Source organism: Manihot esculenta, chromosome 17 (assembly GCF_001659605.2).
Source record: "Manihot esculenta cultivar AM560-2 chromosome 17, M.esculenta_v8, whole genome shotgun sequence".
Taxonomy (NCBI): Eukaryota; Viridiplantae; Streptophyta; class Magnoliopsida; order Malpighiales; family Euphorbiaceae; genus Manihot; species Manihot esculenta.
In genome coordinates, this window is record NC_035177.2 from 27082551 (window position 1) to 27101333 (window position 18783).

General features: G+C 28.7%; 2 protein-coding genes across 5 annotated transcripts; both read right to left on the reverse strand.

Moving 5' to 3' along the window:
- Positions 1–1167: 1167 nt before the first annotated feature.
- LOC110605000 (beta-amyrin synthase) lies at positions 1168–6060 on the reverse strand. 3 transcript variants are annotated; one of them, XM_021743286.2, is made up of 18 exons: positions 5646–6056; positions 5361–5549; positions 5072–5161; positions 4786–4983; positions 4466–4550; positions 4047–4213; positions 3680–3868; positions 3494–3607; positions 3288–3407; positions 3072–3194; positions 2801–2899; positions 2663–2719; positions 2515–2561; positions 2069–2212; positions 1806–1983; positions 1650–1730; positions 1491–1574; positions 1168–1411 (listed from the first exon to the last, which is right to left on the reverse strand). In XM_021743286.2, the coding sequence occupies exons 1-18, from the start codon at positions 5841–5843 to the stop codon at positions 1292–1294; spliced, it is 2283 nt and encodes a 760-aa protein (XP_021598978.1). In that variant the 5' UTR covers positions 5844–6056; the 3' UTR covers positions 1168–1291. The 3 variants fall into 3 exon arrangements, 2 of the variants coding, with proteins under 2 accessions (XP_021598978.1, XP_043808263.1); XM_043952328.1 differs by lacking the exon at positions 5646–6056 and having other exon boundaries at positions 5072–5139; positions 5361–5491; XR_006349158.1 differs by lacking the exon at positions 1168–1411 and having other exon boundaries at positions 1490–1574; positions 1841–1983; positions 5646–6060.
- A 7199-nt stretch (positions 6061–13259) lies between these two features.
- Positions 13260–15575, reverse strand: LOC110605317 (F-box/kelch-repeat protein At1g30090). Of its 2 annotated transcripts, none has more exons than XM_021743807.2 (2): positions 15280–15575; positions 13260–15041 (listed from the first exon to the last, which is right to left on the reverse strand). In XM_021743807.2, the coding sequence occupies exon 2, from the start codon at positions 14610–14612 to the stop codon at positions 13398–13400; it is 1215 nt and encodes a 404-aa protein (XP_021599499.1). In that variant the 5' UTR covers positions 14613–15041; positions 15280–15575; the 3' UTR covers positions 13260–13397. The 2 variants fall into 2 exon arrangements, with proteins under 2 accessions (XP_021599499.1, XP_021599498.1); XM_021743806.2 differs by having other exon boundaries at positions 13260–15083.
- Between the last annotated feature and the right edge of the window lie 3208 nt (positions 15576–18783).

Sequence of the window (18783 nt, forward strand, 5' to 3'; positions counted from 1 at the left end):
AAATATAATTACTTTTGTTATTATTATTACTATAATATATATTAAATTATAATCATAACTTAAAGAGTTTGAATAAATATATTAAATTAAAAACAATGGTTAGCAAATTATAGAGTACAAGGTAATAGACAGAAAATGACGTGAGCCTGAGTGTGGGCCAGGGCCAGGGCCAGGATAAGGACAGTGCCATGTGGTCATATTTGGTGCCTGGAGCCTAGTCAACAATAAATCCGTGGCTTCAAATCCAACACTTTTTCTTTTATTAATTAAAATATATTTATTATATTAATTAATTATTATATATTTTAACTAATAAAATAAAAAGTATTGGAGACTATCATTATCATTTCTCTTAACAAAAAGTCGAAGAGATAAGTCAAATTCTAAATCTACCATTCCTATTTTGACAAGTTTTCAATTTATGGCAGCTTTAAGTATTAGCTAGTACAACGCATTGAATTTGAAACATCGGGTTGTTTTCTTGGGAACGTTGCCCGGATAAGTTGAATTGGCCCTCAAATATGGATCAAATTGATTTACATTAAATAAGAATCAACAAGGGTCCAATCATTTATTAGAGTTAGGGTCAACGGTCCAAAAAATTGATCTTCAATTAATTTTAAAAATTCAATTTAATTTTTTATTTTTTTTAATTTAATTTAATTTTTAATTTTAAAAATTTTAATTATTTCTGTTTAGTTTGATTTTAATAAAAAAAATTAAAAAAATTAAATCAAATTGATTAGTAATAATAATATATAAATTTTAATAATATAAAAATATTAAATCATATTAAATTAAAATATATCAATTAAATTTTAAAATATAAAAATAAAAAAAATTATTAAAAATTTAAACCGATCAAATCGAACTGAATTAAATCGGTTCGATTCGATTCAATTTCTAATCAAAATCAATTTGATTTGATTTTTATAAACATCAAAATTTTAATTTTTAATTTATTCAATTATATTCGATTTTGAATCAAACCGATCGAATACTCACCTATCATTTATCAATATAAAATATCATTTTTATTTTTCCTTTGAATTAGGAACATCGGGTTAGTTTCATTCTCTTTGTTTTTTGGCAATATTTGTTATAATAATATGAAGATATTAAATCAGAAGCAGTGAAATAATAGATGCAGCACATGAAATTCATAAATGATAAACAAACAATTATTTTATAATTTATATATCAATATAAATTAGAAAACTTGTATAAGATTACAAATATCTTTTAAACCATACATTGGGTGAATTTATTAAGAGCACAGTGAAGGTTTGATTCAATGAGACAGAGAGCAGAGAACATGTTTCCTGTATAATCCCAAAGCCCAAAATGGAAATACATTCCTGTAAGAAGCATAATGTAACATGCATGTCTTCAAGGAGGCTCCTGTTATTTCCTGCAAAATTAATGAATACTAGTCACCTTTGGAGTTTTCATTCTAAGCTTTTAGGTTTTCAATATATATAAACATTCACCTGCTGAGGAAATTCACCGGTTTCAAGCTGCGAGTTGATAAGTAGTTTTGCTGCTTTGTGTAAAGGTTTGGGATCCCTTTCACCCTATATTAATAAACAAATATATAAGTTGATATTTAGGTTAAACGATTTACAAAAATTAGAAATTCTAAAACCAACCTGCCCTGCATGAATCAAACCCATCATAGCCCATGCAGTTTGTACTAGATTTGATTGATTTCCTTCAAGTTGTATGTATTCCTGAATTATCAAACAGGTGAATAAAAATAAAATTATATTTTTAAGGCTTATGTAAAAATGAGTAAATTTTCTTACTAAATTTTTGCATGAGAGATAGCTTTCTCCCCAACCTCCTGATTTCTGCTGTTTTGAAAGCAGAAAATCACAAGCTTTACGTACTACTTCACTGTTGCTATAAGTCTTTCCAACGGCAGCCAAACCTGCTAATACAAAAAATGCAGCATATGTGTGGCAAATCCCCCAATTTCCATACCTGCCGATTGATACATATCACAAAATTTAAATATATACATATATCTACACGTAGTATAAAGGTAATGAAGTGTATATATACATACCATGATCCATCGTTCTTCTGTGTATTTTCTATATAATTTGTTGCTTTAGCCACAGAAGTTTCTATTTCTTTTGTTCTATATCTGGGATATAACCTTTTAAACAATACAAGAGCTTGAAGGATAGATGCACTGCACTCAGCATATCTGCAATTAGAAATAGTTAATTTTTTTCACTTTTTTCTCCAAAGAAAATTTATATATATATATAAGAATATTTATTAATTAATTTCTCAGTATTGATAATAATTTAAATTTTTTTATAATACTTAATAAAAAATTTAATTAGTAAATTTTTTAAAATTTATAAATATTTTAATATATTTTTAAAATTAATAAATTAATTAATGAGATTTTTATACTGTATATACCAAATAGTAATTTTTTTCTGAAAAAAAGAGGCTGATATATATATATATATATATATATATATATATATAGATGTGTACTCAGTCTCGATCACTACGCCACCAAAAGCTTCTGTAGGATTCAACAGCTGTGAATGGAAGACACAAGAAGTTCAGTTAAAATATTAATAATAAATGGAAATGTAGATATTAGGTTCTGTAGGATATAAATATATATATATATATATACCTCTAACCATGGATGAGAACTTGCTGGCTCCCAAATTGAGAAACCACCATTTTTGCTCTAGAAATTACAGAACAATAATTTAATTGAAATTATTATAGGAATATATAAGAAATATACGTATTCACAGCATATTATTACCTGTAAAGAGAGGAGGAAATCAACAGCATCATATAATCGTTTTGCTTCAATGCTTTTACCAACCATCTCTGATGGCATCTCTGACATCAAAAGTAAAACCTACTAACCAATGGCAGTGGTGTTAATTAAATGTTTCTGAGGCTATACTGTCTAAAAATCAAAGCCTTTTGACAAAGATGTAAGATACATTTCTCCAACAGCTCTTAGTAGGCCCATGTTTTCATTAATTGGTGACACACTTAAAGACAAAATAAACTTCAAGCATTATTACCTTAACTGCTTCAGCTGTGCAGTCAGAGACTTGCCAACCTTGATCTCTCTCAGCGAGGGGCCATGCTCCTTTACTCATATAGCAGTACATATCTATGAAATCTCCAGATCGATTTTCCCGTATCTGAAATGAATATCAACAATAAATTATGGAGATTTGTTAACCGTTCTCCAAGCTTAAGCTAATATTTTGCATGCATATAGTATGGGAAGAAACCTGAGTTTGTTTGATGAACTCGTGCGCCTTTCTAAGAGTAGAACCATATTCATCAGTAAGATCACTTTCCATTACTGCTTGCGTTGCAAATACAGCATCCCACAGTTGGCACCCCAAGTTCTATGTTCATATATATCAAAAGAAACGAGTTAAGCAAACATTTTTTTAGTCTTGGAGTTGAGATGTAATCACCCAATTAATTAGACCTGCATTTTCATTCCATCTTCAGCAATCCATAAATAATCATGAACTCTAGGAAGGTGAAGCTTGAATGCTTCTTGAGTTGGATCTTCTGCCCAGTAAGCAAACATATGCAAAGCCTGATCAAAGCAACATGCAACATCTGTTAGTTCTCTTCTCTCTAATTAAAATGAAGCTAAATGATCATATACCTTTTCCAAGCATGCATGCGTCAAATATCTAGTGTTTTCATCTTCACAACGAATGTGTCTCATTGCTTTTTCCAGAGCTTTCTCTCTTAGCTTAGAAAATGGCCAGCGTTTCATAAATGCCTCGCCCACGTAATAAAGACCGTCCCATATCACATCTTGGATCCGAGAACGAGAAACGTAGAGATCTTCCTGCATCGTTTTAAAACTACAGCTCAATTTCATCTTCACTCTATTTATCATGGAATCACTTAATCTTTACAACATGGTGGATGAATATCACTTAATCTTTACTCAAGTAAATGATTTTTTGAAAAAACATGAAAATATGAGTGTGTAAATTTATGCCTGTATAGTGAAGGAAAGAGACCTGTAAACATAAATGGCGAGCTTTGTTCCAATCTATTTGATCATACGGCTGGATGTAGAGTTCACTCCTTATGGCTATGATGAGATCCGTGATTGGCCCCACAAATTTCTTTCCATACAAGTACGCAATTGGAGTATAAATTGTGCGCAAGTAACACCATAATTTCACTGAATTTTGTGTATGAAATTGTTAAAAAAATAAATAACTAATTTTATATTTGAATTACCCGTACTTTTTGCTTATTAGATATAAATTATTATAATAAAAAATTAATCTTTATATATTATTGAAGGTGGCTATACCCAAATCTTGATAAAAAAAAAATCCATTTAAAAATTAATTAAAATCTATTTATTTATGCTTTAATCCATCATATATCAAATATTTAAAAAATACGTGGACAGTCATCCATTGGTTACCTGGACTAAAAGGAAGAAACGAAGGGAGAAGCATTATTTCTGGAGGCACAGGATTGCAGCCTGCCCATTCGTACACTCCCAGCACCTTCAATATTTTTCTCAGTTACAACTCATACCTCCTTTTTTTATTCAGGAAGAATTATTATTTCATTTTTAAAATTGATCTCAAATCAATCTTCTTATTTTAAAATTTTACTACATATATATAATTTCCTTCATTCAAATATAATAATAAAAGCTTTTATCCAAGAAAAATAGAGAAAAGTATTTCAGTAACTATTACTAAAAAAGAAAATTCAAAAATAAAAATAATAATTCACCGAAAGGTATATCTTTCCCCAGATTTGGATAGATACGGCACCGCCGCGGTCAAGTATCCATTTTCGAGCATTAGCTACTGCTCCATCTTTGCCAGCCTCAGGTCCTTCTCCAAGCAAACGCAAAGCGACGTAGTTTAGTGCTGTGCATAACATTGTGCTATGGCTCTCTATATGGAATCCCCATCCTCCATCTTCATTCTGCAAACCGACCATTAATTATTTTTGGAGATTTCATTAAATGTAGCATTTATTTTAATATCCATATATAATTACAGTACTTGTCTACCTGATGATTATAAATGTAGCCAATCATTTCTTTTTTATGTTCGGACGACAGTATCACGTTAAGCGTTCCTGTGATGTAAAGGCATATAATCTGCATATCTCGTAATATTCTTAATAAGTACTTCGATGAAAATTATGAAATAAAAAAAAAAAAAAAACCAAAGTTTATATCAAATTTACAGTGAACTCGTAAATAAAAGAACACAAATATATGAATGAGATATAAACATGCATAAAATGTATATGAGTCTCACGTAATGTATTATGGCTTTCTCTATATAACCACGTACCAGAGGTGGTGTTAGAAACAGCTGTCCGGAGAATTCGGAAGGCCAGTGGCCGTCACTTGCTTGGATTGCTGAGGTGAATCGGAAAGCTTTCCTCAGAGCAGTTTCAGTTTTTTCAACAGTTACTTCTTCTTTGTCTCCCAATCTGACTGCTGGTATACTTAGAAGATCAATTCCACTTTCTTTGATAAGCTGTTTGCATGTTCAAACCAAAAGAGAAAACCACAAGTTAATTATACTAATTCAAAGATAAAAAAATAATACATCGATGTCAACCATCATCATCACCTGCAGATTCTTGAAAATGTCACTGCTTGCTTTAACTTCAAATCGATTCCGTGAGAAGTTTTCTCTTGCTTTTTGGATTTGTTGAAGTTCCTCAGGAGTGCCAGAATCAGGGTGGAATTTCCATACTTGTCTGCCAACGAAGTTGTTGGTGCTAAAAAGCAAAGGATCATCGCACTTTGCTACTTCAAGCTTCCACATTTTCTTGGGAATCTGGAAATCCCACCTGCCAAAAATACTGAGTATTTTAAGCTATATATGCTAACAATGAGCTTATTAGAGGTTGCAAATTTGCTAACTATGCTAGTCCGCAAGGGAAGATGATGAATCTGATGAGAGAAGTTATATATAAACAGCAGAGGGTGATGAAACTTTAATTGACAAGAGAGAAGGGCAAGTAAAACATGGGTGAAAATCAGGAGATTTTGACAACACCACCTCACAAGTTTGGAGTAAAGGTCAAGTATGCCCTTCCAGTATTTCATAAGGTTCAATTATTTTTATTTTTAAAATATTAAAGAGTTATTCATGAAAAACATAAATAAAAAAAATTCATAAATAAAGGTCATATGTCATGATATAATTCTCTTTTCGTTATTCAATTTAGATTTATTTGGACGACACAAGTACGTGTATGTTTCATTCTCTCCAAAATTCAAATCTAAAATTATAAAATAAACAACAATCAAAAAAAGCATACGAAATTCATCTTAGAGTTTTATATTTTGATATTAAACCACTTTTGGCTGACAATATAAATGCAATATAAACTTTTGATACATGTTAATGGTCTACATGGTTTGGAAATGGTGGTCCGAAATTTATTGAGTACTTTTGTGAAGGTCAGTTTATGATTGTACTTGATTTAATGGATCTTTTATCGAGTGAAGTGTTGTGTTTTAGAAAGATATTGAGCCGATTGAAATTTAAAAATTATTTTTCAATTTGTATGAAGACGGATTGTGAATTTGTTGTTAATGTTTTGAATTTGCCGTACTTTAGTTCTTCATACTTAATTAATGGTTGCAAAGTTTTTCTTCATGAGTTATAATATGTTTGGTTTATTTTTATTAGAAAATCATCAAACCAAATTGCTTATATAGTTACATATGCTATCTTTTATTTTATACGACACATTATGAAAAACTAAAGTGCGGCGAATTCAAAATCTCATATTCAAACTAGACAACGAGAACTAGATCTAGTGAAGGGAGTTGATTTGTATGGTTTGTTGCTTTTGTTCTTTGAATTAGAGCTAGAATAGCATGGGCAAGGTTCATTAATGAAGGATGGCTCTGCCGTTGAGACTTTGACGATACTCGACATGCAATTGTTTGGAGAACAAAGAAGAATATGCAGCATTTGGAGAACAAAGGCTTTGCTGATCTGGGTTTTTGTTTCTTCAAATTCTCAAATTTCAAATTATCAGTTTAAAGAACAAGGTGAAGAAAAGTAGATAAGAGAGATTGAGAAAGGCGAAAAGTCCGGATGATCCGTATTCGGTTCAAATCGAAAAAATTGACCGAATCGAATTAATTTAAAATTTTGATTTAATTTTTTATTTATTTCGGTTCGGTTTGATTTTTAATTTTAAAATTTTCAGTTATTTTGATTCGGTTCGATTTTGATAAAAAAAAATCAAATCGAACCGATTTAGTGATAATAATATGTTATTTTCAATAATATAGAAAAATTAAATCATTAAAATATTTTAATTAAATTTTAAACTATTAAAAATAAACTGTAAAAATAAAAAATTTATTAAAAATCGAACCGATCAAAACCGAATCGAATCGAATCAGACCGATTCGATTTGATTCAGTTTCTGATTAAAATCGGTTCGATTCAGTTTTATAAATACTAAACTTTTAATTTTTGATTTATTCAATTCGATTCGATTTTAAAGCGAATCGACCGAATGATGAAAATATTTGAGTTTTCTTCTTTCATATAAAAGTTGTAATTTAAAAAAAAAAATTCATTCAAAAAATAATATGTAATTTTTAAATTTAAGGATTAGAGAAAATAATTTTATAATTAAAAATATATTACTTTATTATGGTAGGACTGATGTGAACTTTATTAAAAGTTTGATGACTTATTAGTCTTTAATGACAAGTATGAGGGTTTATTTAAACTTTTTTCCCCTTGAAGCTAATGAATGAACCATCAAAATAGCTAGGCCAACTCAATATTGCAACTCCATAATTTATATTATATTATTTTTCTCTTTATATTTTTAATTTGAGATTTTCATATTTATATGAGATTCCTTCCTTCATCCTTTATTTGGCGTAATTTATTTTATAAAAAAATAATTTAAATAATTTTTTATAAAATTATATATTATTCTAATTTTTTTAAATTAAAAAGTATTGATTTTTCCATGTGGAAAAAAAAAATTTTTTAGACAGAGAGAGTATTTTCTTTATTAAAGGATCTCTCTCCATTTATCATTTTATTTTTCAAGTTTTTACAAATATTTTAACTTTTATCTTATTTTTCGATAAATAACAATAATAATGAAAAAATAATGGAGAAAAATCTTAATGTTGTTTTAAGAGGTACATTTTCAAATATTAAAATAAATTATAGATTATAGATAAGTAGATAACTATGTTAGATTTATTTTTAAAACATTCTAATAAATTTATAGTTTTACTTGAATAATATAAATAATTAATTTTGAAAATAAAATATTTAAAAAATCATTTAAATAATTTAATTTTAAATTAATTCAATTCAATTAAATTAATTTTTATAATTTAAATAAAATACTATTCACCCTATATTTCACAGTGTGAAAGCCCTTCCCTCTTGAGGCCTCCGGCCAGCCAAACTACTTTTATTAGATGAAATTCATCAATGGCATTGAAGTGTCCATTATGGATGGCAACATTAAGACTGTCCCATTGATTGCCACTTGGCAAATTTCTAATAAATTATTCAATCCTTCGTATCAATAAAATATTAGAATTTTAAATTAATATAAATCATATTATATTTTAAATAAAATTTCTTTTAATTAATATCAAAATTTTATAAATGGAGTATACCCAAATAAATAGAATAATTTCTTATGATTAAATAATGAATTGTGGCCTTCTACAACAGTATGTCAACATTAAATTAAATTAGTATTCAACGTGTGAAAGCCCCCCCTTCCCTCTTGAAGTCGCCGGCCAGCCAAACTACTTCTATTAGATAAAATTCATTAATGGCATTGAAGTGTCCATTATCGATATTTATGGATGGCGACATTTAGGATAACGGTGAAGTGCATTGTCGAGATAAAATTCATTAATGACATTCTCAGATTATATGACAAATTACTTTTATTAGATAAAATTCATTAATGACATTGTTAGATCACATGACAATTTTATCTAAGTGAAATGCATTTAGAATAAAATTTAAAGTTTAGAATTTAATTAATAATTAAATTAAAATAAAATACAATTGTAAAAATTTACAAAAAAATATAGTTATTTAAACCTTGAAAAATTGAAACATATAAAACGTGTATATGCATAAAAGTTAAAATAAATACACTTTTATAAAGATTATACTTAAAAAAATTAATGTTTTACATTCGGTCGGTTCGGTTCAAAATCAAACCGAACTGAATAAACTGAAAATCAAAATTTTAGTGTTTATGAAAACCGAACCGATTTTAATCAGAAATCAAACCGAACCGAACCGGTCTGATTCGGTTCGATTCGATTCAGTTTGATCGGTTTTGATTTTTAATAATTTTTTTATTTTTTACACTTTATTTTTAATATTTTAAAATTTAATTAAAATATTTTAATCTTAATATGATTTAATTTCTCTATCTTATTGAAAAAATATATTATTATCACTAATCGGTTCAGTTCGGTTTTTTTGATTTTTTTCTGATTAAAACCGAATCGAACAGAAATAACTGAAATTTTTGAAATTAAAAATCGAACCGAACTGAAATGTATAAAAAATCGAACTAAATTTTCAAATCAATTCAATTCGATCAATTTTTTCGATTTGAATCGAATACTGCTCACCCCAAATTTTAATTAACGTTTTGGATGAAAATTAAGGATTAAATAATATATTGATTTTTTTTTTGAAGAACGAGCGTAGTGTGAACGAATGGAATATTAAATTTAAAAATAATATTTTATTTACATTATTTTTTTAAAATCAAATTTCATAATGACAATTATTTTTTTATTATTATTATGAAAAAATAGTGGCAATTATTTAGATCTGTATTACATTATTACGTAGGATGTAATGACATTAAAACGGGTAGTTATCAGCTGAGAAATAAAACCGGTTTTAGGTGTCCTTCATTAATGCACCATAATAGCTAAGAGCTTTTTTGTTGAACTTGGACTGAACTGCTTGATGGGACTACTCAATCAAAGCTCAAATCGATTTGAATTTATAAATCCACTGCGAACCGGATGATTTATCGATTAAATCAGTGAATTGTAACATAATTTTTTAAAACAAATCAACTTTTTAAAAGTATAAAATAAAAGAAGATGATATATAAGAGTAAAGCATAAATTATGAAATTTTATATATTATATGAAAAAACAATAATAGTATTACAAAATAAATATAATAAAATTTAAAATTTTAAGCTAAAGTAAAAGTTTTAAATATTTTATAATACTTTATTTTATAATCATAAGTATATGAGTGACTTTTATTTTTTTAATTTTCTGAAGGTTAAACATATTTTTTATGTTTCCACTGCTTTTCACGAAAATTGTATTCTGTTAAAATAATAATGAAACAAATATTTTTCACAAGTAAACATGCCCTTATTAATCCTTTAAATTTTAATAATTAATTTTGTTCAAAATAAAAAAATTAAAATTAAAAGAAATTAAGTATGTAAGGCTGTTTATAAGTTTCTGATACTCTAAAATTACTATAATTTTTCTAAAAAATATAATTTTTACTTTTTATTTTTTTTAAAATTGAAGTTGGAAATTGAAAGAATAAAACCTAAAACCTTTTAAATTTACTCAGATGCACTTACCACCGGACTAAATATGTGAGTATTTTAGATATTGAATTTAGAAGTGAAGTAATTAGCTGCAGCATATGATATTCATAAATGAAAATCGCAACTATTTTTATACACAAATTATAAAACTTAATCTGTTTTCGAAATACAACTTATATGTCAAAAATATTTTAATACCTTTCAGAAAAATAATTTATTTTTATTATTTAATTTTAATTAAAATAAAAAATGTTAATAAATTTATAAATAAAATTCTGAAATTTTTTTTCTTAAAATTTTCTTAACTTACTATTTAATAAAAAAATCATTTTTTATTATGTATCCAAACTTCAGAAAATATAAAAATATTTTTATTATAAATTTTATGTAGAATAAATGGAGACTAAAATGAAAGTACCTGTAGAAATGTTCATAAATTTAGCGTCCATTTATTTGTAAAAATAATATGCATTCAAAAATTATTTTTTATTAAAAATATTTTTCAACAAAATTAGCTTATTTTATCTTTTATTTTTCATATAAATAATAAAAAAATATTAGTAAATTTATATATAGTAATTGTTAATAAAATTTTTGAAATGTAGAAAGTGGCTTATTTTTTATTAGGAAAGAAAAAGTCATTATCAACTAAGAATGAAATTTTGTCTCTAAATTGCCCCAAATATAAGAAAATATATATGTGAAATAAATAGAAATTTATTTGTGAAAAAAAAACTTTGTTTAAAAATTCTTTTGCCATAGAAAATATTTTATTTGAAAAATTATTTACATGAAAATAATTTATTTTTCATTATTTAAGTATAATATTATAAAATAAGTGATGTTAATAAATTTATATATAATAATATTAATAAAATTTTTAAAATTCAGAAAATAACTTTTAACAAAAATTAGTCAATTTTTAAAATAACTTGATTTTCATTTAATTAAAAAATTTAATTAATTATTTTTTAAAATATTTTAAACATAAAAAAATATTTTTCTAAAATATGTATTTTATGAAATAAATAGAGCTTTATACATTTTTAGGGAAACTAGGATTTCCATTTTGGTAAAATCACAGCCACGGGGGCCCAGAGTGGATAGATATTAGGCTTCAAGGGGCAAGAGTGGATAAATATTAGGCTTCACCCATTTTCAATGTGTTGGTGTAATAACAAAATCCATTGCATTATTAAGACAAAATAATAATAATAAAAATAATTTAATTTGATAATTAAAAAAATGTATTGTTGAAAAAAATTGCTCTATTCGTCAAATACCCTGTTTAGAGCAATGTCGAATCAACCTGAAAAAAATTGGTAATATTGAAAATCCAAGTGAAAATATAAAATGATCTTCCCAGCTCATGGAAGAAGATTTTCCTCCTTCATCCATAATCTCACAGGCTTCTGCAACATCCAAACTCGGTCTATAGAAACATGACAAATCTTTTAATTTAAACTATGATTATGATTCTAACAATGATCTTTAACTCAATAATGCTGGAGTCATCTCTAAAATATTGATGTTCAAGTTCATATCTCAATCAAAATTACCAAAAAAAAAAAAAGGTGATAAGTGTGCAAATCATCAATAACTTCTCTAAGGACAATTGATAATATGCAGTTTTACCTCTGCTTCACACTCATGCTATTTCCATGGCTTAAACCTATGATCTCTAACTCATAAATGAAGTTAATCGAGAGGGAAACAAAGAAAAAAAAGAAGAAGAAGAAGAAGACGACGAAGACGATGCATGGAATATGCACTCTTTCCTGGCAACGTTGCAGAATACCGCATTTTATCAGGATAGATACACAAGTAGAAATTCTGTACAGGGACATGATGCAAATCATTGTCCCTCTCTTCTGTTTGACTCTATCTCCACCTTGCTACAATTGACAACCCCCCATGACATATACGAGGAAAGGAAGCACCTAGAGCTGATGGGGATGCCAAAAAATAGAAGCTATCAAAAGCAATCTAATTCTAATTCAACCGAAAGCATGAATCCACTGTCAAATAATAAAATCAAACAAGTTTCTTCACATGCCGTGAAGACTAAAGAGCAGCACTTCTGCACCACTAGCAAGAACAATGTTGTTCAGTTAGACTGGCAGCTTAAAAGGAGGAACAACGATAACAGGTTGCCATAGAAACCTTGAAGAATTGTAATATGTAGTACTCACAAATTCAGAAAGTTCTCTTTTGATCAGCTATCTGCATTTCTTCCAAGCTAGAGCAGCTAAAATATCAAACATTTAGTGAATGAGGCTTAACATGCAAGGACCAAAACCTACGATTAACTAGGTCTCATGTGACCTGTTAAGTAAAGAAGGATAGTGATAATAACCAAGGATGACTAGATTGCAGGAGCATATTTGCCATTTGGTAAAACAAAATGGTGTCAAGTGGAACGTAATCGAATGAATTTTTAATTTATTGCGCTATCTTATTTTTTTATTTTTGAATTTTATGTTTGATTTCATTTCTATGAACATGTGGACATGAAGCAGTAGTATCCCTTTTGAATAAAAAACATCCGCTTACTAAGGCAAGATGATAGGAGCCACACACAAAATACACTAGGAATCATTTTAATAACTCTGAAAAAAAAAAAGGAACAGGGAAACAACCATATAATTGATACATTTGTTCTACACACAGCCATTAGCACTCTACATCTTTCACAAATACATATAGTTAAAATTTATTCAATATCATGCAAGACAAGATGAAATATCACAGAAAAGCTAAGCAAACAAAACCTGGGAGCTCGAGGGCGTCAAGTCAGAAAAACCATCTGGTGGATCAACTACGTCCCATGTAACACTGAAGTTCCACTTGTCTTCACAAGTGCCTTTTTGCCTCAGCTTAGAGATGTGACCCACTGCCACATGAAGATTCCGACCCACAACATAAATTTTGCAATCACAGGCATTTACAGCAAAGGGTTTGCAGATTTGCTCTGGTAGAGGGGGGCCGTCTATTGTTTCCCAGGAATCAGTGTCCACATCATAAACCTTCAGCTTCATCCTTTCAAGCTCTGAAACCACAAATAAACACCCATAGACTACCACACTTGAGCCAGTCCAGCCTTCTCTCAGTCCAACAGCCATATTCTCCCATCTATCAGTTCTTGGATCATAAACCTGACCCCTGGGAGAGACAAAAAATGGCCACAACCAGCCTTCTGTCACAAGAAGTTTCCCATCAAGAACTGCTGCATCATAAGATGCCATATTTGTTCCCATGCTCGCAATGCGGCACCAGTTCCCCTTGACAGGATCCAAAACCTCTGCTGAGTCAAGCTCAAACAGATCAGTACTGTTTCCTCCAGCTACATATATCCTCCCATCAATCACCCCACTAGCAAAAAATGATCTGGCTGCAATCATTCGATTCATCACAGTCCAACGATTCTTATGCATCTCATACTTCAAAACTAAGTCAAGGGGGCAATCCACATCAGAGACCATGCCCCCACAAACAAAGAGTGCACCATCCAGGGGTATTGAAGCACACCTAAATCCATGAGGGCAGACCCTGTCCTTACAGGGCATTGCTGGGATAGTGTGCCATGAGAAATGTGTAAGATCCAGAACTCGCCACTGAATCTTTCCAGTGCATTTGTGGAAAGCAAAGACAAAAAGCCAAGGGTCCTTGAAACCTAGTTCCTTTCTACGGGTGAAGAACCGCTCCTTATTACCAAGTAGTAAATGCCATCGCTTGCAAACTGTTCTGCAGGCTGCATGGCTCTGTACTGGAAGCCGGAGAAGACAGTTAAGCGCAACATCATCAGGAAGCCCAGGAATTAATGGTTCACCTTGGAGAGAGAACTCAATCTCTGATGGACTTAGCACGGAAGATTGAATCATAGCTAATCTAAACTTAGGAGATAATGTCATCTGGGAATCCCCTAGCTTATGTACAGGTGCTTGTTCAGAGGACATACGAACTCTTTGCATCTTGGTGTATTGAGGGGTGAAAAACTAACAACTTTCAAATACAGTGACAAGCCCCTCGTTCTGATATGAAATATCCTGTCTATACTGTCCCCAAATTGTTATATTGAAGAATCACAGTGGACAATCAATCAACTTCAATTCCACAGCAAGGAATCTATTCCAAATCCTCAATTTCTTATTGCTTTACTGTTTTAGTGCAAAGAAGGGAATACTCCCTCATAAGAAATTAACAGAGCAAAGAACCAATTCCACCGCACAAAATCCCAACAAGAACCATGACACTCAAGCTACACATAAAATCTCCAAAAGAATCCAAATTCCAATTCATACGCATCCAAAGCAAATATCAGTTTAACTACCACCACTGCTTTTCATCACCACTTTGGCTATGAAGATCATGCCCAAAGAAAGATCAATAGCCCCAGATAACTACATCATATCAAAAGCAGCCCAATTACTGAGGCGGCTTTCCTAATTGTAACAAAAACTAATAACCCTCAAAAATTGAACTCACTAATCAGCTAGAAATGAAAATTTTAACAGCAAGTGCAAATTCATAAAAAGGAAACAAACAAAAAATCTGACCAAATCGTGTGTTGGTCAGAAACTAAAAATAAAAAACAGCAAGGACAATTGAACAAAGATAAAAATCAGCATCCGAACTTACAAACGAGAAATTCCTTGAATACAAGTTACGAAGATGGTGACTTTGATGGGAAATTAATCCTGTTCATTGCATAGAAAGGTGACCCAGAAGATCACATCTTCTTCTCTTCCTCTCTTTGGCTAAAGATTATATAAAATCCTTGTGGCAATTGCAGGTTCTATATTTCTAGAGCCACCAAGTTCCACGCGCTAATATACAGTGCTCAACACGTGTTAAGCGGACGGAGCTTGTGTGTAGCATTGAGCCCTAAAATTGATTGAGCGTGGTTTACAGACGCTTTCACTGGGGTTGAAGTTAGCAGAAACAGTTAAGGAGGTTGAAAATTGAAAGGGAAGATTTTTAGCCTAAAGCAAAAGTGCCAAAAACTCGTCGTTTAGGGATTAAAAGCTTGAATGTGAAGATATGTCGAGTCCTTGCCTAATAACAGTACTTACGCGAAATTAGAATTATTAGATTATAATTTTTTATTTAAAAAATTATTTTAATAGCATTGAAATATGGAGAGAATAAAAGATATAACCTATTAGTTGAAATTCTCCATCTTACAAATTCAACTCGGTATATTTTAATGGAAGGATTTCTTTGATTAGGGACTAAAATTATAATTTTCATGTGAACAACACTTGGCTCAATATTATTCCTCTATATTAAATAGTAAAAAAGTTATTTATTAATTTGTTTTCCTTTATTTTTAATTTTTTAAATATTATTTTAATTAAAAATAGTAAATATAATAGTAAAGCGAAGCCATATCCTAAGGGCTAAAAAAGAAAGATTGGAATAAAGGGTGAAAGGAATCTATGTGACAAGGATAATATATTTGGAGGATCATATTGATATTTCAGATAAAGGAGGGGAAGAAAGATTTGAAAATTCAAAGAATATGGTTGAACTTGAACCCCAATCTCCACCAACCTATCATTTTCAAATCACGTTTGGTTGTTCATTGTTTTGTAATGCAATTTGGGCCAATTCCAATTGTGTGAAAGCCACATGGTATCTTCCTTGCCCTTATCCACTAAATTCCAAAACAATGCTCTCTTGCATTTTGCAGTTTTACACTCAAAGAACCATGCCAACATTTTCTCCTTTTCTTTCATGGAAAAATAAAGTATAATAGATCAGTGTATTAATATCCTCTTATCAGAAATATTTGAATTTACACTCTCGAATTCATTCCAATTCTTTATTCATTAGTTTATACGTGGATAATCGAATGGTTTGATGATAATTTTTAAATATCATATATTATCAATTAATTTATTATTTATTTTGGACGAAATGTATTTCTAATAATATTAGTCAGTTGACGATGTTAATTAATTCGCACTAGTTTAAATTTAGACTATTTTGTTAGATTGGATTTCTGTTTCATAATGCTTTGAGCTCTTGTTTTGATATGTATTCTAAGTAATTGACCGCTGAACTTTTCAATGCAATTCTAAGATTGCATAATAATAGAGAAAAAAAAAAAAATTCATTCCAATTGTAAATTGTGAAAGTAGTGGGGAGAAAAATCCAATAATATAGGCCCACCTATTATTCTTTATCCAAACCATCTATATAGTATAGGCCCATTGGTTCAGTCCTTGTTTTTTTTTTAAATGGATTGGTTGTCCTTTAACACCACCTTTGACAATAAAACGAAAAATACCATTGCAATCTTAAATTATATAAAAATTAATTTATAAATAATTAATACTCGGCCGATAATAATAGGTGTATCGGAATAAATTTAAAAGATTTCAGATTCTACTTTTCTAATTTTCAATTTCTATTTAAAAAAAAAAACTTTCAAACATATTTTGAATTTATTTGATTGTCATTAAAAAATTTAAATTATAAAACGTTTTTTTTAACAATGCATTCATTACAACTATATAGTCATTTAATGAATTCCCTATCATAAATTTACTGTTTAACATTATTTTTTGTCAATAAACACAGCGATGTGTATAAATTCTGTAAGTTAAAATTTTCAACATTACCGTTATATTAATTTCAATATTTATATATATTATTTATTATATTGTATGCTACATTAATATCTAAATATATTATTTTAATATTATCTAAAAATTTTATTATATATGAATATGAATTTTGCTATCATTAAAATAAATATTTGCATATAAATTTATACACTTATTATATAAATTTTAATTATTATATATAAATTTTGATATAAAATGCACTCACAAATTTAATCTGGGTAAATTCGAAATCTCATATTCTACTCTTTTAATTTTTAACAGTTTAAAATATTATAATTCTAAAGATTAAAAAAGTAATATTATTATTAAACTAAATTTATGAAATATTTGTGTTGGACTTGGTAATGATTTTTCTCCTCAACTTTGCTTGCGTGAAGGCATGAAAAATTGGATTTGGCTTAAACTTTGAAGTGGGTAGTCACCAAACCTTATGAACATTGATTCCCATATAGATTCAAATGTTCCGTTAGCAGTAGCCGTTAACTGTTGTACTAATAAATAATTATTTAAATAATGCTTAATAAAACATTATAAATAATAGTGTTTTGATCAAGTTAAAATATTATTTTAAAAATGATTACAGAACAAAATTAAAATTTTATAAAAATTAAAAACAAATTCGAATATTATTCAATGAAAAATCCAACAATTTTTAATTTTGGTATGGAGTCTTTGACAATCCTTTAGCTAAGAGTTTCTATTCTTGCAAATGCTATAATGCTTTGATGCATAAGAGTGTTGAATGTCCAAAATCTATCTTATGATATGACTTATTTTTTATACCTTCAATGAACCGATAGAATCATACCCTTGACTAAAAATTATTAATATGAAAATCATTTTTTTTTATTTCAGAAAACAAAAATGCTTCTTTACCCAAAATATATAATGTGGAGTATTAAAAGTATTCACAACTATTAAGTTTGCATTTTGATACATTATAAAGTTTTGGTTAGGGTTATAATCGAATTAAGCCAAATCAAATTTTATAAAGTTCAGACTCTTTTATTAAAAAATTTTATAAGTTTGAGTTCGAACTCTAATATTGAATTCAAACTCGACTCAAAAATTAAATATTATAATCGATCTCGATTCGAGTTCGACTCATGAAAAAATTTATTAAGACTAATAACGAGTCTAATTGAAACTGGAGCTCAAAAACTCGTTTAAACTAATAACGAGTCTAATTCAAACTCGATCAAGAAAACTCGAATAAAAAATTTATTAATAAAATTAATTAATTTAAAATTTTAAGTTAAAAGGTCAAACAGACTTTAATAAAATTAAATATAATTTAATTAAAATCTACCATAACTAAATCTTTAATTTAAAATATTCCATCTCTATAAGTTTCTAATGTGAGATAGAAAATATTATTTAAGTAACCTTCAAGATATTATATGTAAAATAATGCGTAGTGATTTTACGAAAGTGGGTTTGTAATCTAATGAAAGGTGATTTTTCAAAATAATCTTCGATACCTCGTATATAAAATAACGCGTAATGATTT